This window comes from Lissotriton vulgaris, chromosome 1_1 (genome assembly GCF_964263255.1).
Source record: "Lissotriton vulgaris chromosome 1_1, aLisVul1.2, whole genome shotgun sequence".
Taxonomy (NCBI): domain Eukaryota; kingdom Metazoa; phylum Chordata; class Amphibia; order Caudata; family Salamandridae; genus Lissotriton; species Lissotriton vulgaris.
In genome coordinates, this window is record NC_141685.1 from 1,574,159,036 (window position 1) to 1,574,181,802 (window position 22,767).

The following is a 22,767-nucleotide window of genomic DNA, read 5'->3' on the forward strand; positions in this document are numbered from 1 at the left end:
CCATTTGTGAGATTATGAGCGAAGCCCTGTACCCTACGACTTCCATGATGCCTGGGCACTACAGATCATTTTGAGGGGCCCCCACCTGCAGTCTCAGGTATTCAATATACCCTCCAGCTCTGTCTGTACTGTAATGGGATGGGTGTGGCCTGAGATAGCAGCCACCTGCTTCCCTGCCCCTCTCCTTTTTCTATTTATCATCACTGCACCTCACGCATGGGTAGGAGGCCTCAGGACAGACTCCTGCACTGGGAGTGATCCCTCAGACACATTCCCAACTGCTGTCAACAACGATTGAGTTGTCTGCATCTCACCTTAACTCACATTTTGCGACCACTGCTGAAAATACCCTGGTTAAGTTACAGTGGCAGTGATATGATCAAGGGTAAAAATCAGACTAGCTGCCCAATTACATCAACGTGAGTCAGATGCCCATTCCGCCCATTTGTGACACCCACAGTATTGACCCACTCACTGAATATGTACCGCTTTGCCTGGTTTTACTACTCTCTTTATGCTTCCGCCTCACTGGGGCAAATGGATGCCTTTCTTGCATCTCTACCTCTCCCCTCCCTCAATAAGGAAGCATGGAGATATATAGAGGGGAGTTTATGGTGAAAAAAGTATCAGAGACCATTTTGGCTCTAATGACATTTAAATCACCTGTAGAGAATGGCTATTGGGAGAATCTTATAAAACCAATAAACATTTATTGATGTCACTCCCGTCTAAGGCATACTGAGAGGGCAACACCGCTGTTTCCCTGAGAACAATGTCTAATAAAGTTACCATCACCTTCCTCCTTAACCCTTTCGCTGCGGGGCTAATTTCCCCGCGGTGCGGGGGGCAGGGGGGCCGCGCACGGCTCCGCTGTGCTGATGACGAGCCCAGGCTCGTCATGCAGCACGGTGCTCGTGTGCTCATGACGAGCCTGGGCTCGTCATGAACGCGCCCGCGCAATGGAACGCTCAGCACAGCGGGGGAATTAGCCCCACGTGTGAGCGTTCCATGGCTCATGACGAGCCTAGGCTCGTCATGAGCACACGAGCACCGTGCTGCATGACGAGCCTGGGCTCGTCATCAGCACTGAAGGGGTTAAAGTTAATAAGGACCACTTGGACTGGGCTAGCTATCGCCCAGTGTCACTGATCAACGTCGACTTAAAGACAATAGCCACAATTCTTGTGACACAGCTGCAGAACCCAACTTATTCACAAATTGTATGTGACTTTTGTCCCCTGAAAGATGCTTCTGTAAACATTTCAGGGAACTGGCACAATTGTTATGGCATACACAAGATGTCAATGAAAACAAACTAGCCCTCTCGTTGGATTCTGAAAAAGCATTTGATTGCGTAGAATGGCCACACCTCTTCTAGGTGTTGTCTAGGATGGGTCTAGGAGAAGAATTCATAGACAAAGTGAGACTTCTTTATCATTCACCCATGGCAAAGTTAATTGTTGAGGTTTCCTGTTGTGTACATTTGCCATTCATCGATGAATGAGATAGAGTTGCCTTTTGTTTCCACTCCTCTTTCTGTTGGTCTTTGAGTCCTCACCAGAGGTAGAGGGCATTTGATTAGGAAACAATGAGGTCATGGCTCTAATATATGCTGATGATATATTGTCCCACCTGGAATGCTCTGTTCCAGCTGTAATCACTAATTCTCCGATTTGTCCGCCTATAAAATTAACTGGACCCAATGTCTAGGGCATGAATACAGATGTATAACATTCGGCGGGGACATATGAACACATATCAGAAACCGACACAGGCCTAGGCTATGTGTATCGAGGTTATGGTTGGATTGTATGACAGGGCCTCTGCTTTGCACATATCACCTCATATAGTTTTGTCTTCCACTCTTTAGATTTATCCCAGTATCTCAGTCATCCAAAGGATGAACCTAGGTAGGTCAAGATTGAAGATCACATCCTGGGATGTCCAAATATTTCTCTCTTATCCCCCACACATCTCATAGCGAAGAACCCATTTCTTTGACGAGAATATTAAGGCATTGCGTGCTTCCCATAAGCTTGTGGGCCTATCTCCCTCTTTCCATATTAAGGCATCATTCTGGTACAACTCAGCCTTATGCATAGCTGATAAACCATTATACTGGGTGTCTTGATAGAACATTGGGGTACAACTTAACCCCTTCCATGCTGATGACGAACCCCAGCCGTCATGCACTACGGTGCTCGTGTGCTGATGACGGCTGGGGTTCGTCATGGCCCGCCCCTGTTCGTGCTGCTTCAGCACACCAGGGGTATCGCGGCCGCATCGAAGGGGTTAAAGACCAGCTGTTCCACGGTGGCACTTTAAAAACCTGCCAGATCCTAAGACTCAAATTTGGCCTCTAGGCACCAGATCATTAGAACTACCGCCAATTAGTTTACTGCCTTCGGGGCCTAATCAGACCTCTACCAGTTGAACGGCCCATGTCTCAAATATAACAATGCTTGGATCCACGCATAGACCCGGACTGGCACCAGTCATACGAACTCGACCTTCCACATTGCCGGTCCCAATGCTAACACTCCTGGCAGTGCCGGAAAATCTCTGGCAGTGCCGTCCCCATTGGCATCCCTGTCTCGATGTCAGAGGGGCGTTGTTCGATGTCAACTCCGGCACCGACTGATGCTATGCCTTCCAGGCTGGAACCAGAGCCGTATTCATATGGGTTGAGACTCGGAGAGAATTGAGGGTGTCGCTGGACCTTGAAGAATACCAGACCCTATACCCCTAGCATAGACTGGTGTGAGACATTGGTAGACACCAGTGGATTGGACACCTCTCCAGATACTGTAATGCTCTCTCCTCCTACCATGGCTACACAGGAATGGACTTTTTTGCTATAGTGGTGACAAGTAAACACAAAGAGATGATGGACGGAGCACTGAAAGTTTTCTGACACTCGCCCCCCAGTCACAGATGAGGGTTGTATCCATCATCATGAAGCTGCCATAGGCCTTGGGGCCATTGGCAGCTTCACAGCAATTTCCTGGTGCGTCCCTGCATGCTGGGACAGACTGATTTTTGTGGGAGAGATGCAGCACCTCATGGGTGCCATCGAGCAGGGGGATGTATGTTGTTACAATGCATACTTTTACAACGCATACCTTTACAACACATTTTTTACACCGCAACATCCATTACAACGCATTCCATTACAACGCATGCCATTACAACGAATTCTTTGAAACTACCTTTACAACGCATTCCACTACAATGCATACTACATTAAGAACGCATACCCTTACAACGCATACCATTACATTGCATGTATGGTAAGTATTGGATAGTGTAGGGGTAAAAATTACTATTCTAACTCCAGGGGGTGCAACAGTAGGGTAAGTATTGGATGGTGTAGGGGTAAAAATTACTATTCTAACTCCAGGGGGTGCAACAGTAGGGTAAATGTTGGATAGTGTAGGTATGCATTGTAATGGTATGCGTTGTAATGACTGCGTTGTAATGACATGCGTTGTAGTGGTATGCGTTGTAGTGACATGCATTGTAATGGTTGCGTTGTAATGGTATGCGTTGTAATGTATGTTGCATTGTAAAAGTTTTGTTGTAAAGGTAGTGCGTTGTAAAAGTTGCGTTGTAAGTATTGTTTCCCCGAGCAGGGTCCTGTTTGCACAGTTTTGTGGAGAGTGAGAGTGATACCTGGGATTGGCTGATGGGGTGGGACAAGCTTGATGATAGGTGTTGGTTGGTTGGTATGGAAGGCAGTGCGTTTGAGGGAGTAGTGGTGTATAAATGACATTTTGCTTCTTTGATGGGTTGGAAGGGCTGATGTTGAGCTTGACACTTGTGATGAAGCTGGTGCTTGTGCATGACAAATGATGTTGACAGACTTTATGCATGGATAAAATACATATGAATTTTGCTATGTACAGTGTGGTTGTGGAGTTGCTCACTTGTGGGGAATTGGGAGAGCAATTTGTGAGCCGTGTTTGCGTTTTGGCATGCTCTTCCTGCACCAGCATCCCTCCCCCTCAATCCAGGAAGGGTCAGAGACATGCCCCTACTTTGGACCTAGGGAACCTAGTTGAATGTGCGGAGTGCTCTTCACATGGGAAGATGCCTGCAATTTGAAAACATGCTGATGTTCAGATTGGGAGGACGATATGGTTTGTACAGGTATCATTGTGCCAGCGATGTAGTCAGTCGGTTGTTTGTTGTGTTTTTGGGTTTATTGAAAGGAGAAGGGGGAGGGCATAATGCTTTGGGAAGGGGATCTGACGTGACGTGCAAGGAGGCTGATTAGTGTCCGGGGTTCAGCATGCTCTCCCCGTGCCAGCCGGGGCCAGGGAGGAAGGCAGAGACCTATCAGTGAACCAGCAATAGAGTCCAATTGATTTATGTAGTGGGTTTTTTCATGAGATTGTTGGATGTGACTGATGGCTTGAGAGCTGTGTAGCTGTATTGAATTGGTGGCGAGCTGCCCACATGCCAAGCCATTGCAAAAAAAGGAGGAGATGCCATATTTAGAATGTTGAGTGGCTTTTGAGTTGGTCAGAGTCAGTGGGGCTGGTATTGGGTTGGTCAGTTGCTCAGGAGTTTGAAGTCTTTGGTGAATTCGCATTTCAGGTTTGATTCTTCTGATTGCTTTTGGTGGGGGGTGTCACATACTGTCTCAAATTGCCGACCTTTATCCTGGGGAGCCCATTTCAAGTTTTGGCATGCTTTCACCATGCCACGCCAGGCCTGGTGGGTCCTGTTGCAGTTTGGGAATGTGACTTTGAAAGTGCATCCCCTTTTGGCCCCCAGTACTGGGTAAGCGCCACATTCCTGCTAGTGAGTGGGCACACAGCACTTCTTGGGAGGAGAGATGGGGGGAGGTTGGCCTAGAGGCCTTGGCGCATGAATGTGCGGGCTGGGAGATGGGGAGGAGGAGCACAGGGAGATGGGAGGAGACATATGGGGGAGCCTGAGCTTTCTCGTGGTCAGTTGTTTAAGCATTTAAAAACCACAGAATGCATCGTTAATTATTGCCAGGTAAACGGGAGTCAGCCTGCAATGGAGTGGGTTCACCCCTGCTGTCAGGTGTTTCTGTTCTGGCAGTGCCCTGCGGCGACAGGGTGGTGTTGGGGAGCTGCCACCAAATTGAGAGGAGGGGCAGGCATGATTCAGAGGGCCGGAGCTGCCATCATGCTTGGCTGCCCACAGTTCTGCTGAAGGGTGTTTTCCTGCAGGCTCTCCGCTCCAATTGTCACCGCCATGGCGCCATCGCGCAGAAACTTTGCAGTGGAACAACGTGAAAGATCGCTAATTTGGGCATCAAAACAGAGTGCTGACGGGGTGAGCTGCCAGGGAGGGATAGTGTTTTGGTGGAGCGTGGTGTGCGGGGTGTGACGTGTGTCGTGGGTGAGAGGGCCGGCACTGGTCTCTTCGAGAAATCTGTGCCCAAACAGGCACGCAACAACTCCAAACATGAGCGCTGGTGTTCTGGCCAAAAACACATGTTAAAAAAAGAGTGCGCCGCAAGTATGAAATGGCCTTAAACTAAATGACCCATGTATGTGGATCAGTCGCCATGGGTGTGACAAACAACCCAAAGAAGGGACAAGTGGAACCATTCAGCACTCAAAGCAGTTGGAAAGGCACAGGAAGGAAATAATTAAAAGTGGTGGGCGTCTCCAAACTCCTCATTCCAAATACAGCATGCCTCGCAGAGCAACACATGCACGTTGATTCTAGGCTTTGATCTAAAAATTAAATGGTAATGACGCTAATTCAATGCCATTGTATTTTTCCTTGCCCCATCACAAACGGAGTGTCAGGACAGGGTGGGGCCTGCTGACTGGCAGCAGGGAGGTAGGTGGGCTGCCTTGTGCACTTGTTTAAAGTACGTATGTCTCTTTGGTTGGGTGCTTGCAACAGCAAGGAAGACATGTGCAGCCACTGCCCTCAGGAGCGTGAACAGAGGCCGCTCCCTCAAATCAGGCGCTGCTCTCATGAGGATGAGAGCAGCGCCAGGATTGGCTTGGGAGCCTGCCTCGAGTAGAGAAGACGACAGAGGACTTTGCCTTATTGCTTGAGGGTAAGTGTTTTACTTCACTAAATATTTTTTTCGCCCACCACTCTTGGGACATACCAGCAGGCATTGAGTGTCTGAAAGAATTCATTATTACATAAAACTGTGCCATTCTAAGGTTTATATCGACATCCATGATTTTAACCTGCGGGTATTGCCAAATAGAAGGGGTAAGGGAAGTGGTGTGATTTAAAAAAACGGGATGCACGAAGGGATCATTAAGCTTCTGAGCCTGAGATCAATCTTAAGATGTTCTTTTGAGAGTGTCCGATGCTTCCTCCACTGATACTGCAAGGGCCTCATTTCGAGTGGGCCACAGAGATACTAGAGGGCCGGAATTACATTTACTGCCCAGTATCTCCTCTGCTGCAATGTCCGGCCATTTTTTCTCTGCAGTGGTATGTAATTACTCACACCTGGATTTACCTGGCACTTTTCCGAGCAGTTTTTCACCGTTTAAATGAAAAAAAGCTTACAACAATTCCTGCCTGTTCTCAGCAGGAGGGACTGTCAGCCGGACTGCTGGTGGGTGGTGGGAGCGCTCACTGCCCCTCAGGACTGAAGCAGGCAGGGGCCGGGATGTGGAGTGGTGGTTTCCGCAGTCCCAGTCTCTGCTTCTTCTCTGAGAAACCCCAGTGTCTCCGGGCCCAGAATTATTGGGTCTGGACATTAAAGACCCAATGTTAAGTGGCAGTGAAACACTTGTGATTGCGAATTGTATTATTTCATTTGGAGTTAGCACTCCGGGTGAAATATCACAACGGTAATGATGCCCTAAAACTCCTAAAAGTTCTTTAACTAAGCATTTTAAGAGCCCTACATTCTCATATTTGTTCGAGCATGGTTTCTGCCGCATGGGTGTCAGTGACAATCAGTTTATAAATTGTGCGTGGGTTGTTTAATCCTGCTGCCATATCGGACCACTTCCCATATACTTGCACGATATTGAATAGCGTTTAGACGTAATGTATAGGTTCACAGATTTCCTCCAGACGTAAATATGTGCTAGGCAAATACCCTTGGAATTGAACCCAGAGGTTTAAAAAACAAATGTAAAATGCGCAATTTATGTAGCCAATAGCCACTTGAAAAATACGCATACGACCAGGCACCAGTTTTGACATGATTGAAACTTTCCTACATAATAATACTTTAGAATAAATTACTTTCATCGGAGCTGTGCCATCTCTGAATTAAACTTATGAATGATGTTTCTGCCGGATATCATTTAAACTCGCACCATCTTATTTTGTGAAGTATTCAATGACTTTGTCAGGCACTTTTTATCTGACAGCTGTTACCATCTCCTAATCTGGCGCATCAGTAAATATGTAAAAATACATAATGTATCAGAAGACACGCGCAAGAGACAAAATAGCACTTCTGGCTGCTGTTATATCCTTTCTATTGCCATTGATGCATTTTAGAAGTAAATTTGGCTTGACAGCTATGATCGCTATTTTGTAAATGGAGGTCTGCATTAAAAAGGCGGATCAGTCGTCTGGTCCCGTTTTTCCCTTCCAGATATGAAACAGCTAGTCTAATTATGTACACATGAGCCAGATTTCAGAGGAGATGTGCCGGAGGCAAATGCAGAAGGCACAGATTGCGATGTGTTTGTCTGGCTCAGCTCTCATCATGTGATGCATGTTCTAAGATTTAGCATACATATATTTGTATAGGTATGTCATGCCGTGGAAAATAACCATAGACTAATTAATTAAACATGCCATTTCAATAAAGTGTACTAATAAATTAATACTCACACTTTATTACTAAAGTGCAAGGTAAAAATGTCATGTTGTTACAGTAGAATAGTAAAACTGAAATAAATAGATCAAATAAATCATCACTGCCACATGAATTTCATGTTAAAACCACAATTTACAGAAGGAGACATGATTCCAAAACTTGTTAAACAAGATTGTATCTCACTGTACGAATTTCATCTTTTGTGCTCTGGTCCTGTTTGAATACAATTGTTTATAACTTCTACTCATGGAAAAAGAGCATAGTATTAACCATGGAGGCAGATCCACCAAGAGTGATATGTTATTTATTTCCGTTGACCCACTCAGAAAATCTGCATATCTGTTATTCCTCAAATCTCAAGGCACTTCTGCACCTCAGCTTAATTTAGGTGTGTACATGACATTATTTTTTTGTGTAAATTCCCCTACTTGCGAAGTTTGTTGAACATTCAGATGTCCATGAGCTTGTGGGTGTTCACACTTTTCCATGATCATATCCATCATGGGTGGAAGATCTATGCCTGAGAAAGGCAGGAGTAAACCCCATCATGGGTGGGTATGGTTATTATCCCCCTCCCTCCAAAATCAATGGGGATGTTTCTGTAAAAAAATACAGTCACTGTGAGGGCACACTTTTAATAAATAGAGTGTGCCATGCTCTATATAAAAGGTACCCTGTCTTGTGGGCTTTAAAAGTACTCTTTAAGGGTGACTTTCGACTATATGAAACTAGGTTTTCATAAATATATAATATCATTTTCCGTGCCATATATTACGGCAGTGCCTTTAAACTGCAGTCCAGCCACCAGACAGTGGTGATCCTGGCAGCCGTACATTTTTGTCATTTATGCAGATGGTATAAATACACACCATAGCCAACGCATGATATTTAACTCCCATACCACTGATGCATTTTCTGCTCCATCCGTTAAGACCTTACAGGAAAGTTAAACTGATCATTGGGTGAAACCAGTTATACCACTTTCATTTTAGTGCCACGGCACATGCTCTATCACACTGAATAGCATTGTTACAGTGCACAAAAGCCTAATTCGAATACTAGCAGAAACAAAGCTCACAAAAACGTAAAAAAATCTGGGGCGACTAGTCTGCGGTGGCTATGCAGAAAAGGTAAATTTGCTACTCGGGCCCACTATTAAAATGAGATTATCATCAAAAGTCCTACTCCAAAGTGCGATTTTATGGACTTCAGTTTGATAAGTAAATTTTCAATATTAAGGGCTACTCTTCAGCTCTGTGTTTATTCAGACTTTTTAAATGTATCTCCCATCCACAGGATAATAACGGTAATATGTATCACCTGTATCACATTACACCCATGTGATGATTTTATTTGTGTAGTTTTTACATTCCTTTTTCTATGGTACGTTTGCTTTTTATATGTTTAGTAGATTTACATATTTGCCTAGGTTAATTTCCCATAACTTTAATTCGTTTGGTCAACTACAAAGGCTTTATTTTTAATGCATATTTCAAAAATGAGATCTCAGGCTCACAAAAACGCTACAGGCTTCGATCTCATAGTGATAACCAGTTTTGGTACATGCAGATGTGACTCTGGAGCTGGCAGCACAATGTTGCCCCAGTAACATTAACCAATTTGGAAAGCTATACATCTGATAAAAGTGTTAAAGACACTCAAAATGGAGAGAGGCATGATTTCATACAGGATCCATGTTCACTATATCATCTACTGCCACTTTATTTTATGTCCTCAAGAATCAATCTGTAATAATCCAGCATGGGCGAGCTATCAGGTAAATCGTAGCTGGAAATGAAAGCCCACAGGCAGCACAAATGCCTCAGGGACCTGAAGTAGTCTACACTTTTGTCAACTGCTTTAAATATCTCAGAGGTGAGAGAATAATGAAAAGGGTCAACCAAACCGTCCGATCGAAGCAATACAGCTCAGAAGCAAGTTTGAAGGACCACTACGGAGAAGCAGATCATACTCCCTTAGCCCTTCCCTGTTAATGTGATTTGTTTGTGACTGGTACTGATGCAAGGTCACGTGTAAGCACAGGGGAATACTTGCTCATAATTGCATTCAGGACTTCGCCACAAGGATAATGTAGATACTCCATAGTCACAGTCCCCATCATTCCTCAAACCAAATTCCTCGATATTGAGCAAAGTCTGCTGTCAAAATCTCCCCCTCCTTGATATTACCCCAAGTTGCCTCTTTGCTCACCCACTACCTCTCAAAGTTTGATCAAATAGGTGTACTGTTTCTGTGCTGTAGCAATTGAAATTGTTATAGTAAAAAAGTATAATAACAATGAGACAATTGCCAGCATAAGACAGAGACACAATTTGAACGTGTGATGAATATCAATATATTCTGATGATTCTACTAGCTAATGAAACAGAGACCAAAGATAACAACCCTCCCTTATGGTGCCCCAATCTTGAAAGGAACTGCTGATGTTGATACAGAAATGAAACCATCAATATGGGCTGTGTTGCCGATCCAGGTTTACTGCATGCACACAATCTGGTATTGCTTTATCAATTCATTCCAGTCAGCATCATTGAGCTTGCTCAACCAACCAGCCACCATTTTTGACACTTGATAGAAAGATTAAGAAAAGTTTTTATATAATTTAAATAACTGTTTTGCTTAATAACAGTGGGCGCATGTTTATATTTATATGTACACTTATAGATAAATGCTGCTCTCTTATGCAATCCACGTTATAGGATCTATTACCATATTCAAGTGCTATTAAGCAATGAACTAGGACTCCTAGTCTTGCCACATCTAAATATTTGATAAGTTTTGAGGCTCTAACATTAAAATTAATCCTTACTCACAGTAATGGAAGGAATGTGACATTGACGACTAGTGAAGTGGTAATATGTATTGGCAAGAATGCATCTAACATTCTAGAATATTTGGGTAGCTGGGAATGGAAAAAGTTTGAAGTAAGGTTATTTTTACAAAAATGAGCAAACAAAAGATTGAGGTGAATGTTATTTTGAATCCTATTTTCTTAGACCTTTTATTGCCTCTTGACAAATAAGTCAATTGCAAATAGATTGTAATCAATAAGTGCATTTTTGTGCATACATGATTTTGTATAAATTCCAAGTGCTAAGGACAAATAGAAGATCCCTCATAAACCTACATGAAAAGAATGAGACCATAATGTAAAACCCTGATTTGTTCACATTAGTCATTCTTCCTCAACCTATTAGACAAATGGTATTTTATTTGTGTCTTGAAGGGCCTGCTGTATCAAAGGGATGTACCCATTCTGTGTCAATGGGAAAATGTGTTCATACATATGGCCCTAAGTGCTGCAGTACTTGATTTGTAAAAAAATAAAAAGTGTAGATACCCAACATTTTTCTTATAGACCAGTTGCCAGTGCTTCTGAATGCTGCCTTCCATCATGAATAGCAAAAAACAACAATGGATCTCGGCTCCAATCAGTAAGGCTGAGCCCTTAGAACCAAAGGCAAGCAACAATGCCAATACTGACCATCAATTTGAGATTATTTTGAAGGCCCATAGAAATGAATCTATGACAACCTAAAGTCATCTTTGAACTCTTCAATTTATTTCAGAATTCCTTTTTCTTTGACTTAGTGAAACTTTTTTTCAATTCAGAACAAAGATTTATATGAATACAATATACAAAATTACAATATAAAATATTTATCCACAGACACCATACTCTCACTTCATCATTTTATTTTTCACATTCAATATCCTCCATTCACAACCATTTATAACCCACACTACATTCCAGCCAAACACACCTTTCCCTTCCTGGTACAAAAGACTTATTTGAAATTTTGAAAACCAGAGGGAACAGCCAAACAACTGAAAGAAGTCTACAGCAGTCTTTCTAGTGCACTATAGAACAACATTTACAATAAATTTCCAAAGTGTTAAAATATTTGAAGTGCACTAAGCAACATTATTACTAAACGTTTGGCACAACAATGCAAGGTCGGACCCACTTCTTTTGGAGGGTTCTCGTCAGGACCACAACAGCTTTACTTATCGTAGAACCTACTGCTTCCTATGTTTTTAAGGGCAAGTGGTAAAGATTGAGTTGTCCAATATCTTGACTGTCTTAAATTAACTCTATGTCTTTGCAAGCAGGGGCTTTAAATGTTCAGTTGAAGCTGCAGTGACAGTTTTTTTTCTATATAGATAGCGGCTGACTCCTCCGTAGTTCTTTTTAGTCTCAAGTAGTGGGAAGAGGCCACTGTGGTTTCTTAGTTAGTGGCTGTCTCTTCTTTGATTGTGCATTTCTTTTACAATTGCAGTACTTGTTTAGATTGAAGGGTCCGTATGCATTTCTCAACCGGCTGTCCTCGCCGTGTCTGACGGTTTTCAATCTCCCAGCGGAAGTCAGCGCTCCATCCGTAGTGGGCCTGTCACCCACGGTGAGGGTAAAAAGTTGTTAGTGGTGCCAAATACACTACCACAAACTGAGACATTGTGAAAATAGGAGGTAAAAGAGTGAGCGGTGAATTGAGAGAGAAAGCACATAAAGTGAGGAAGAAAGCAGGTAAAGGGAATAAAGAATGAAAAAAGAAGGGAAGAAGGGAGGGAGAATGGAGGAAGGAAAAAGAAGAAAGAAATAAGAGAAAGAAAAATTATAGGAAGAAGACAAGAGAAACCAATGTAAAAGAGACAGAAATGGGAAGCAGTAAAAAAATGAAAAATTTAAAAAGGGTAGAAGAAATGAAAAGAGAACACGAAAGAAGGCAAAAAAGGTGTAAAAAAGTAAAATAGAAAAGAAAAAAGAGACAGAAAAAAAGTTATAGAAAAATGGCAGAGAAAGAGGAAAAGACAGTGAATGAGAGATATGAGGAAATGAAAAGAAGGAAAAAGACAGGAAGAAAAAAGGAGCTCAGAAAAAAAATTGGGCAAGGAAAGTGGGATAGGAGAAAGTGGAATAAAGACAGAGAAAGAAAACATTACTATTGCAAGAAGGAAAGAAAGTGATACAAGAAACGAAAGGAAGGTAGGAAAAAGGTAAGTAAGAATGAATAGAAAGAAAAAAACAAAGAGTGGGAAAAAAATGGAAGAAAAAAAAGAAATGTAAATAGGGAAAAAAATAGAAGTGGGAAAGCTGAAAGCAGGGAATAACAGAAAATAAAACGAAGGCAGAAAAGAAGGTAAAAAGAATGGATTGGCACAGGTTGGGATGAGTAAAAAGATAAGTTGATAGAGGAGGAAATGAATGAGAAAGGAAGGAAAATAGGAAGAACAGGCAGATGTCAAAGACTGCAAAAGAGAGTGATGAGCAGCATAAGACAAAGGAGGAGGATGTTTGGCCGAAAAATTATTTGGGCATTAAAAGGCAAAAAGGAGACGAAAAAGGTGGTGGTAAAAGATAGACATTCAGACAACAGAGAAGTCTGGAAAAAGTAGGTGAGAAAAACAGAGAAATGGAGGAAGTTGGATGAGCAGGGGATAGTAAAAAAACATTGCCTAGTAGTCTGAGGTGACAATGGTATTGGTTAAGATTGTGATGGATGTTCGTGCCATTGCAGTGGCCCAAGTATTATATGTCCCTTCTAGGCATACTGTAAACATTCTCGTCATCACGATGGCACTCCTAGGCATACCATTGCCATTCTAGACTTTATTGTGTTCTTGGCCTAAGTCGGTCCTTCTGCATAATGTACTCTGTAGAAAAACCTCTAGTAAGGAATTGTTCTAGGTAGGTCCAGACTTCTCTCACTGTGCCACTAGATACATGGTTCCAAGTGAAGGGTTATTTAAATTTGTTGTCTACTCCCCTGTCCTCCATACTCGCACCTTGTCCCTTTAACTTACTCTTTCAGGGTTTGCTTCATCCCTGCTTTCTTCCCTTTTCTTTGTTATTAATACTTTCAACTTCAGATTTTCTTTTCCTTTTCCGACTGTTTAACTCTTGTCCTTAATGATTATTTACCAGGTGGAAAAGCTGGTCAAAAGAGCATTGAAGTGGTCCACTCAGATTATAGAAGATTGTCAGTTGTCGTAGCGGAGATATTATTTTTATTGTCCAAGAACAACTTCCTTAATTTGTGTTAATACATATTTTTTGGTGCTGCTACAAATATAGTGAGCCTAAAACGTTTTGCATAAGAAGATCTCATGGGGTGACTTAGTTTGAATATTTTAACACTCTAGGGGCCCAATGTAGGTAATCCCAGATTACCGATTCTTAAATACCGAATCATACCGATTCGGTATTTAAGAACTGGCAATCGGGATGTAGGTATATTTACCGAATTATTTACCGAATCAGAATGATTCGGTAATTACCGAATCGGTAAATACCGATTTGGTAATTGCCATTCATTCCTATGGGCCTGGAGGTCCATAGGAATGAATGCCAATTACCGAATCAGTATTTACCGATTCGGTAATTTAAGGAAACATTGAAGGGTGGCAGGGTGTCACTTTGACACCCTGTTGCACCCCTCAACTATCTATAGGTGCACATGTTGCAGACATACATGCCCTTAGGGCATGTATGTCTGCAACATGGCACCGTTTAAAAAGCAAAAAAAATGCTTTTTAGAGGGTTTTCATTATTTACCACCAACTTCTAGTTGGTGGTAAATTATTAATTCTTACACCCCTGTAGCACTGATTTCAGTGTTACCTACATCCCAAAATATAGATTCTGTATTTTTACCGATTCGGTATTTTACAGAATCGGTAAAATTACCGATTCTGTATTTTAACATGCCCCTACATATCAATATCCAAATACCGGTCGGAAACGGCCGAAAATCAGTATTTTTGGCCGTTTCCGACCGGTATTTCGATACCTACATCGGGCCCTAGGTCTATTCATATAATGTAGTTTGTTTAAAAGTATTTTATATGGTGCTGTGTGTAAAAAGTGTTGATGCTCATCTAAAGAAAACATTATAAACCTGATTACGAGTTTGGTGGACAGGGCTACTTCATCACAAGCGTGACGGATATCCTGGATGCCAAATTACAATTCTATTATATACTATGGAACTTTAAATTTGGCGGACAGGATATTCATCACTGTTGTGACGGAGTATCCCATCAGACAAACTCATAATCAGGTCCTAAGAGTTTAATCAAATACCAAAACAATGCAAAAACAAATAATTAATGCTTCCAAATAAACAGAAATTCATCTAACATCCCACACAAGTTACACCAACTAATCCTGTGCAGAAATTAAATCCAGTGTGATGACACAATATAATTATCAAGAGTAGAAATGGACAAGATAAGTATTTCTACTGGCATATACAGCACCCAGTATAGATAGTAATTAAGCACAGTAAGAGTACTGCTTATTTTGTGCCAGTGTCATACTACTGAATTGAGATGCTTGGTATGCTCCCTTATCTCCTCTTGCATCATACATATCTTCCAAGTCGTGCAGGTCACTGTGAATGTTTGGCACAATCTGAAAAGCACAGACCAAGGGAGCTGTTGCATTCTTCTGAAATTGATTGACTGATAGAGGAGGCACAGCTCCAGGACCTAATCGCATCCTCGAATTAGCATGAGAGGAAGGAATGTGTTCCACAGTATTACAAACTACAGTGGAGTGGAGGGATCTGGGGTGCTCCTGTGTTGGAGGGGTTCTAGAAGTAAGGCTTTTCGGATACAATAGGTAGGTAGAATACTAACGTTTGACAAAGAAGATTTTTACAAGAAAAACAACTTTTTTCCCCAAGGAGAAAACTAGTAGATTCTAAAAATGCTTATGTTAGACCCCAATGGGTATCCGTAGTGAAATCAAACCCAAGGCCTTAGATTAAGTAAAGTCTGTAAGAAAATATTATATCTGAGGAAGTGAATGATAAGTTTGTTGAACTCCTTCCAATCTGCATTGAAAACTGTATGCATTGCATTCAATTAATTCTTGCAAGCCTAATGTGAATCTAAAATTAACCGACTTAAGATGATAAATGTGCAATATGTGCTGAATCAGCAGCTTAGCGACTATGAGAATCCCATCTAAGTTTAAAGATTCTGCATGTTTTTAAAGGTACCTGCCCGTAAGGAATTGCTGCTTCTGAAAACTATCAATTTCTGTTAGAAGCATGGATCTCTTGTCATCATTAGGGAAGCATGTTGATAAATATTGGACGGTTTTGCAGTTTATGACTGTTATTGAGCTATGTAATTGAAGGCCATTTTAATTGTTTCCTGCTGTTGGAAATTACATGTCGGGCATCACTGTGACTCACCAGGATCGTCTCTTTCCCATTAAATAAACGGAGCATGACCCATTAATGTTGTCTATTTTCCATAATAAAGTCAGAAACAACACTTCCACAATCTCTGAAGTGCATAAATGAGCTATGGACATCCATCAGGGATGGTAGGTTTCACTGTTTCATCCAAAGATGTATAACATGGGTAAATAGACACTCTGGAGGAATTGTAAAGTATGAGGAGATGCCAGTCTGAACAATATGGGGTTCAGGAAAGTGCATAGATGTTGTTGGACACTTCATTACTTATAGCTGAGAAAAGTGCTCTCAGAAACGTTGTCTGCAAGGAGCATGTGTCTTACAAAATGTCCCTTTTTGAGTCAAGAGGCAACAAAGACCTTTTATTTTTACTAAAATGACATGTATAATATACTAAGTTAAAGTGCCTTTCAGCCAGCTATCTTCATTCATTGGTATGTCATTCACATTTGTTTTCTTCCCACTAGAACACTTCAGTCCGTTTTAACCATTGATTGAGCACTGTGAGTGTCGGTCGGCATTCTGTATTTTCACAAGGAGCACCTTCACACACAAAGTAGTTCTCGACTATGGCAATGCATGCTTTCTGAGACCAGAAATATTTTTGCTTTTGCCAGTGCTATTTTTTAGACTGAGGATGGTCTGGCAACTTCCCAAAAAAGAAATTTGCAACAACCATGACAAAACACAATAATCATTGACAAAGTCAGACGGCTGTCAGCCAATGCCAGACATGTTGTTTTTTTTCCCTCTGCTTGTTATCTATTTGCTAATTCTTTCTCTACATTTTTTAAGTCTGTGTCTTGACGATATTACCCTTTTTCAACAGCTGAAGAACTTTATAAAGCTTCATGGAGGGGGATCAGTGGCTGCTCCTTTCTCACGTGCAGTGGAAACCGTAGAAGCCAACGTACGGTGGCAAATGCTTTACAAGGAAGAACTTTTTCTGTGGCTTCGGAAATCCCTGAAGCAGTAACACTGTGCCACTTAAAAACTATTTATCAAAAAGTTCCTGGGTGCAAGTTGCCTTGTTTGGACAAACACGTATGCTTGTTTGGAATCAGCAAAGACAAGGCGCGGATTGCCTTTATTTTTGCACTCTGCTCTTTTTCAAAATCTACAGAAACTTTTTCATAGCAAGAAGGTCACAACGATGGCATCAATTTTAGTCCCCGCAGTATTGGAGCAAACAAAATAATACATCGTGCATGTCTGTGTTTCTGTCCATCGAGAAATCTTCACAAAGTATTTTGTGCATGGTTATTTGGTCCCTAACTGTATCCCAGCATGTTAACTTGCGTCAAGTTTTTGTATTTGAATTGCTGTTACATCAAGACTGGGCGTTACACAAAAGCACAACGCATTTATGACAATCACTGTTGCAATGTTGGGATTAAACGGGAAGGTCGAGTGTAATGACCCTGTTGGCTGCCACAGTGCACCTTGATGGCCCTGTGCTGAGGTACAACACAAATTACTTGCCTGAGGCAGCCTGAGGAATGTAGGAGCGCTAGACAAAGCCACAGTGCCCCCTTAGAGTGATCTAAAAAATCTGAAATTGTATGTCAGCAAATTGTGGCACTCAGATTGATCATGAAAATTGGAAGTTGAATGCCTGCAAAATGAGCTCTAATGTTGATAATTACATTTTTCAAATTATTGTTAGCCAGACACCTCCTATGCATTAGAGAGACAGACACGTATTTCCTAGACACCTGATGGAGTTTGAAAACGTGGTAATTGGGAAGATAGAAATTACTCATTCTCTGATGAGGACTTAATTCATTAAGATTTTTCTATGGGTATATGTGAATGAATGTTGTAGTGTTCCTTGCTTACTCCTGAATTCCAGGAGTAAGTCACTGCGTAGTCAAGAGTAAGTGAGACCAAAAACGTTGTGATTCGGGACTACAATGTGAAAGGCTCTAGTGGGGTTGAGCCCTGAGCTGGCGATTGTGCTGTGTTTTGCACAGAGCAATAGGTGTCTGCAGACTCCGAGAAAAAAACACTACTAAGCTAATTAGTAAGGCTGATCGGTTACAAATTAATTTCTATATAATGTATTTTGAAGCCTAAATCATTATCAAGATGGACAAGAAAGAGGAAATAACGAGGAGAATACTTCCAAAAGTGTTTGTGACTGTAATAAAATGGTTTGTAAACTGTGATCATGTCAGCGTGTAACTGAAATCAGGCCAAATGTACAAAAAAATCCCTCATATTTTTTCAAGCTACAAATTCCTCAATTAGAACACAAATGTATGAAGATTCTGTACTTTGTCTTTTTATCTGAGTGGTTTACGGATACTATCTCGTGTTCATTCATACCCAGCAACTGAGCAGCAGTTAAACACGGTGCCAAGTGCATATAATATTTAGAGATTCACATACAGTAACGACAGTTGAATTATACAAATGGCTAGTTTGTGTTGAAATATTGTAATGCCTCTTTGATCCTACTTCAAATAAGTATGCTTTGATAACAAACAGTAAACAATAAATTATAGTTTCAAACATTAATGGTAACAAGGCAAAAAAGTTGTATTTTGGGTTGAGGACAAGAAAAATGCAAACGATTGCGTTCTCAAAATGAGTACATTTCTATTTTATGAATGTTTTGATATATTATTTTTACGATTGAGTTAAGTTTCTGTGGATTTTTATCCTCTGAATATTTAATTACAGTTTACTTTTCAAACAAATTGAATGAAACTGTGTTCTTTGGCCTGTGTTACAAGATGCACTGGAGGGAAAATCAGTATTAGTTAATGGGCTTTCTCAGTTGATCAACATCTTTATGCTTCACAGACTATTGACTTGCAATTCTTTTTTTAAAGGTATAAAAAGATGTACCTTTTTCATGACATGTATTTCATTCACATTCTTGCAAAGATAATGGTTTCCAGATTCACATAGCACCAAAGAAAAAAGTCTAAAATGTACTCCTGATAGAATAAATTCTATGTTTGGGGAAGATATCGTGCAGCAGGGAATCGCAAAGGATCACAGGAGTACTTCCAGAACTCTACAGTAGGTTACAGATGTGCTCAAGTATTATGTATTTATTATTCATGCAATTATCCAGCAAGTTAAAAATAATCTTGTCGCCTGTGTTAATCAAAACTGAATTAGCCCATGTCATTTATTTGTTGTCAGTTATCTTTTGTTTGGCCACACAGAAAGTATTCACCCCTTCCCCTGCACCCCTCCGAAGAGAGTCTTTCTCCCAGAGTTCCTTGACATATGTAGGTGAATTGGCCCACTTTCCACTGCGAAGAATAGTTTAGTCCTTCCTAGTAAAGGAATACATTTGCATTCTTCAATGGACATAGATATCCAGACAGGTACGAGTTTCAGTGTTCATGTCCCTTTGAAGTTTCCTCTCACCTAACAATCTACAGTCCTGTCTCAATTCTTTTTTTTTTGTATAAGAATTTTTATTGAATTTCAGGAGAAGAAAAAGAAAGACATAACACATTCATAGAATATATGAACATATTACAATAAAAAACGACCAATATGTAAATGCAATATGTAAACAGCATGAGAAGAAAACGAAAAGAGAAAGAAAAAGAACAGAAAGAAAGATATAAGAGAAAGAAAAGTTTAAAGAAAGATAGAAAAGACGAAAGTTATAAAAATGTATAGAACAGGTTGATAGGAAAAAAGAAGAAAAAAAAAGAATTACTGTAAAGTAGCACGTGAAGAGAGATATGATGTAAAGGGTAGCCAGAGAGGATCAGCTTTAATTTTTTGAGCGAGAGAAATAGAAGAAACATTAGCAATTCTGTGTTCATCACAAATAAAATTCCACCAAGTTAATGAAGATAATTTGGAATTATCTTTCCAAGATGATAAGATAACTTTAAATGCTATTGCAATAAACAAGTCAAATAACATGGAAATAGAGGAGGATTCTTCAACAGCAGGTGATGAAGAGCCTAAAAATATGTTTTGTAATGATAATGGAAAGTCACATTTAACATTTTCATGCAAATAATCCAAACAAATCTCCAAAATATTAATACATTTGAACAATCATAAAGTTGATGTCTCAACTTGCCAGTATCATTAGAACAAGACCAGCATATTGGAGATGAGTATGGCGAAAACTTGGAAATACAAATAGGAGTGATAACAGCCCTATTATAAATAAAAAACAAAGATTGGGTTATGCGAGCAGCAGGAGAAACTTTAACTAATTTAGACCATAACTTATCTCAAGTCATGATAGAAAGGAAAAGAGACAGGTCTGTTTCCCAAGCTTTTTCAATAGGGGATTTAGGTCTCTCCACAACACGTGACATCAATAGTTTGTAGACAAGAGCTGCTTTAGGTCTTTGAGTTTGAAACAGACTATATAATGGGGTTGTTGGTGTAAGAGATGGAGCATCAACTGGAAGTTCATGAATGGCTAATTGTGATTGTAAGGCAGTTGAGATTGCGGTATATTTATCAATACAAGAGTTAGGTAAATGAAAATGTATTTGTAAATCAGGAAAGGGAATATTAGAATTTTGGTGAATCAATTGGTATACAAAATTAATTACCTTCTCCCAATATTTGTAATAAAATGATTTACCTTTATATTTGAGATATTTATTATACCATAACGTGGAGGATAAAAAACATTGAAATGGTGTTAGTTAGTCTTGAGGAAAATGTGTTATATATTAAGCTCTGGGAATATTTTTAAATGGGATTTGTGGATAAGAAGGTACTATTGGACATATACAATACGTTTTGAAAGGAAAAATCTTTTAATAAAGAGCGTTCAAAAACAACCCATTTGGGAAGAGGGATATCTGCAAAGTCATAGGATAGAGCAAAGGATTGTTTAAACAAAAAGGCCAAGTGGTAAGCTTTGAAATTAGGGAAGCGGACACAGTCTTCAGATTTAGGACGAGTGAGTTTTTGAAAGAGCAATTTGTGGATGTTTGTTACTCCATAAAAATTTTGAACAGATGGAGTTAATTTGAGAAAAATATGAGATGGGGATCCGAGTAGGTAGCATGGAAACTGTGTATAAGACATGCGGAACAATCATCATTTTAATAGTATCCAGGCAATCCCACCAAGAGAGATAAAGAGGAGACCAACTAAGAAGGAGTGACTGAATTTGAGTAATTAATGCAGTAAACGTAAGTTTAATTGTGGTATTTAACTAATCAGAAAACCAAATACTCAGGTATTTAATTTGTGTGGGACACCATGCATGTAAAACTTCTGTCTTAGAGAGGTTTAATTTATAACCTGAAATGCTGCAGTACAGCCAAACCTCATCCATGAATGGGGGGAGAGAAGTAAGAGGGTTTGACGTGTAAATTAATATGTCATCTGCATATGCTGATAACTTGGTTTCTATGGAATTATAAGTGAATTCAGTTATATAAGCATTGACACGGATGCGTTCAAGGAAAGGTTCAAGGCATAAAACAAAAAAGAGGAGAGAAAGGGGACATCCTTGGCGCGTGCCTCTAGATAAGGAGAAACATTTAGAGAAGTGATTATTAACAAAAATACTGGCCCTAGGATAAGAGTATAACAGCTTAAAATATGAAGTAAAAGTCGGACCAAAGCCAAACCATTGAAGGGTCCTAAACATAAACTCAAGTTCAAGTTCAAGTTCAAGTTCAAGAATTTATATAGCGCACTACTCACCCAGAGGGTCTCAAGGCGCTTGGGGAGGGGGTTCATTATTTATCGAATAGCCAGGTTTTAAGTTCTTTTCTGAAGGAGATGTAGTTCTGTGTAAGGCGGAGGTGAGTGGGGAGTGAGTTCCAGGTCTTGGCCGCCAAGTAGGAGAAGGATCTACCTCCCATGGTGGATCTTTGGATACGTGGAACTGCGGCGAGGCCTTGATTGGATGATCTTAGTTGGCGAGTGGGTGTGTAGAAGGATAGTTGAGTGTAGTTTGTAGAGGGCCTTGTGTGCGTGGGTGAGAAGACGGAACGTTATTCTCTTGTTGACGGGAAGCCAGTGGAGGTCTTTCAGGTGGCCGGTGATGTGATCTTGGCAAGGGATGTCCAAAATGAGTCTTGCTGATGCGTTTTGGATGCGTTGGAGTTTTTTCTGTAATTTGGCTGTAATTCCGGCATAGAGGGTTTTTCCGTAGTCTAGTCGACTCGTAACCAGTGCGTGGGTGACAGTCTTTCTTGTCTCGGCGGGGATCCAGCGGAAGATTTTTTGGAGCATACGAAGTACGTTGAAGCAGGAGGACGAGACGGCGTTGACTTGATTGGTCATCGAGAGTGAGGAGTCTAGGATGAAGCCAAGGTTACGTGCATGGTCCGTGGGTATGGGTGCTTGCCCCAGATCCGAAGGCCACCATGAGTCGTCCGAGGCAGAGGGGGATGATCCTAGGATGAGCAATTGATATGGTCAAAAGCCTTTTCAGCCTCCAGAGACAGTGCTGCAAGAGGATATTTAGATTTCCTACCATAGGAAATATTATTTGCAAACATTCGAGCATTATCTGAGGCTAACCTGCCCTTCACAAATCCAACTTGGTCAGTTTTAACTAATAAATGAACAATATTTTCAAGTTGTGAAGCAAGAATCTTGGCAAATATTTTACAGTCATAATTTATTATGGATATAGGATGGAAATTTTTACAAAGGGAATGGTCTTTGTCAGGTTTAGGGATGATAATTATTAGGGCATCCATAAATAAACGGGAAGCTTTAGCATCAACAATAAAAGAATTAAATAGAGCCAAAATTTTAGAAACAAAAATGGAA

General features: G+C 40.7%; 1 protein-coding gene across 1 annotated transcript in view; it reads left to right on the forward strand.

Moving 5' to 3' along the window:
- The window catches only part of TRHDE (thyrotropin releasing hormone degrading enzyme), a 1,998,244-nt gene extending 1,979,516 nt beyond the window's left edge, over nt 1-18,728 (forward strand). The window contains exon 19 of the mRNA XM_086918108.1: nt 16,856-18,728. Within this exon, the coding sequence (XP_086774234.1) occupies nt 16,856-17,002 (147 nt within the window). The 3' untranslated portion in view covers nt 17,003-18,728. The remainder of the gene's footprint in view (nt 1-16,855) is intronic.
- The last annotated feature ends 4,039 nt before the right edge of the window (nt 18,729-22,767 follow it).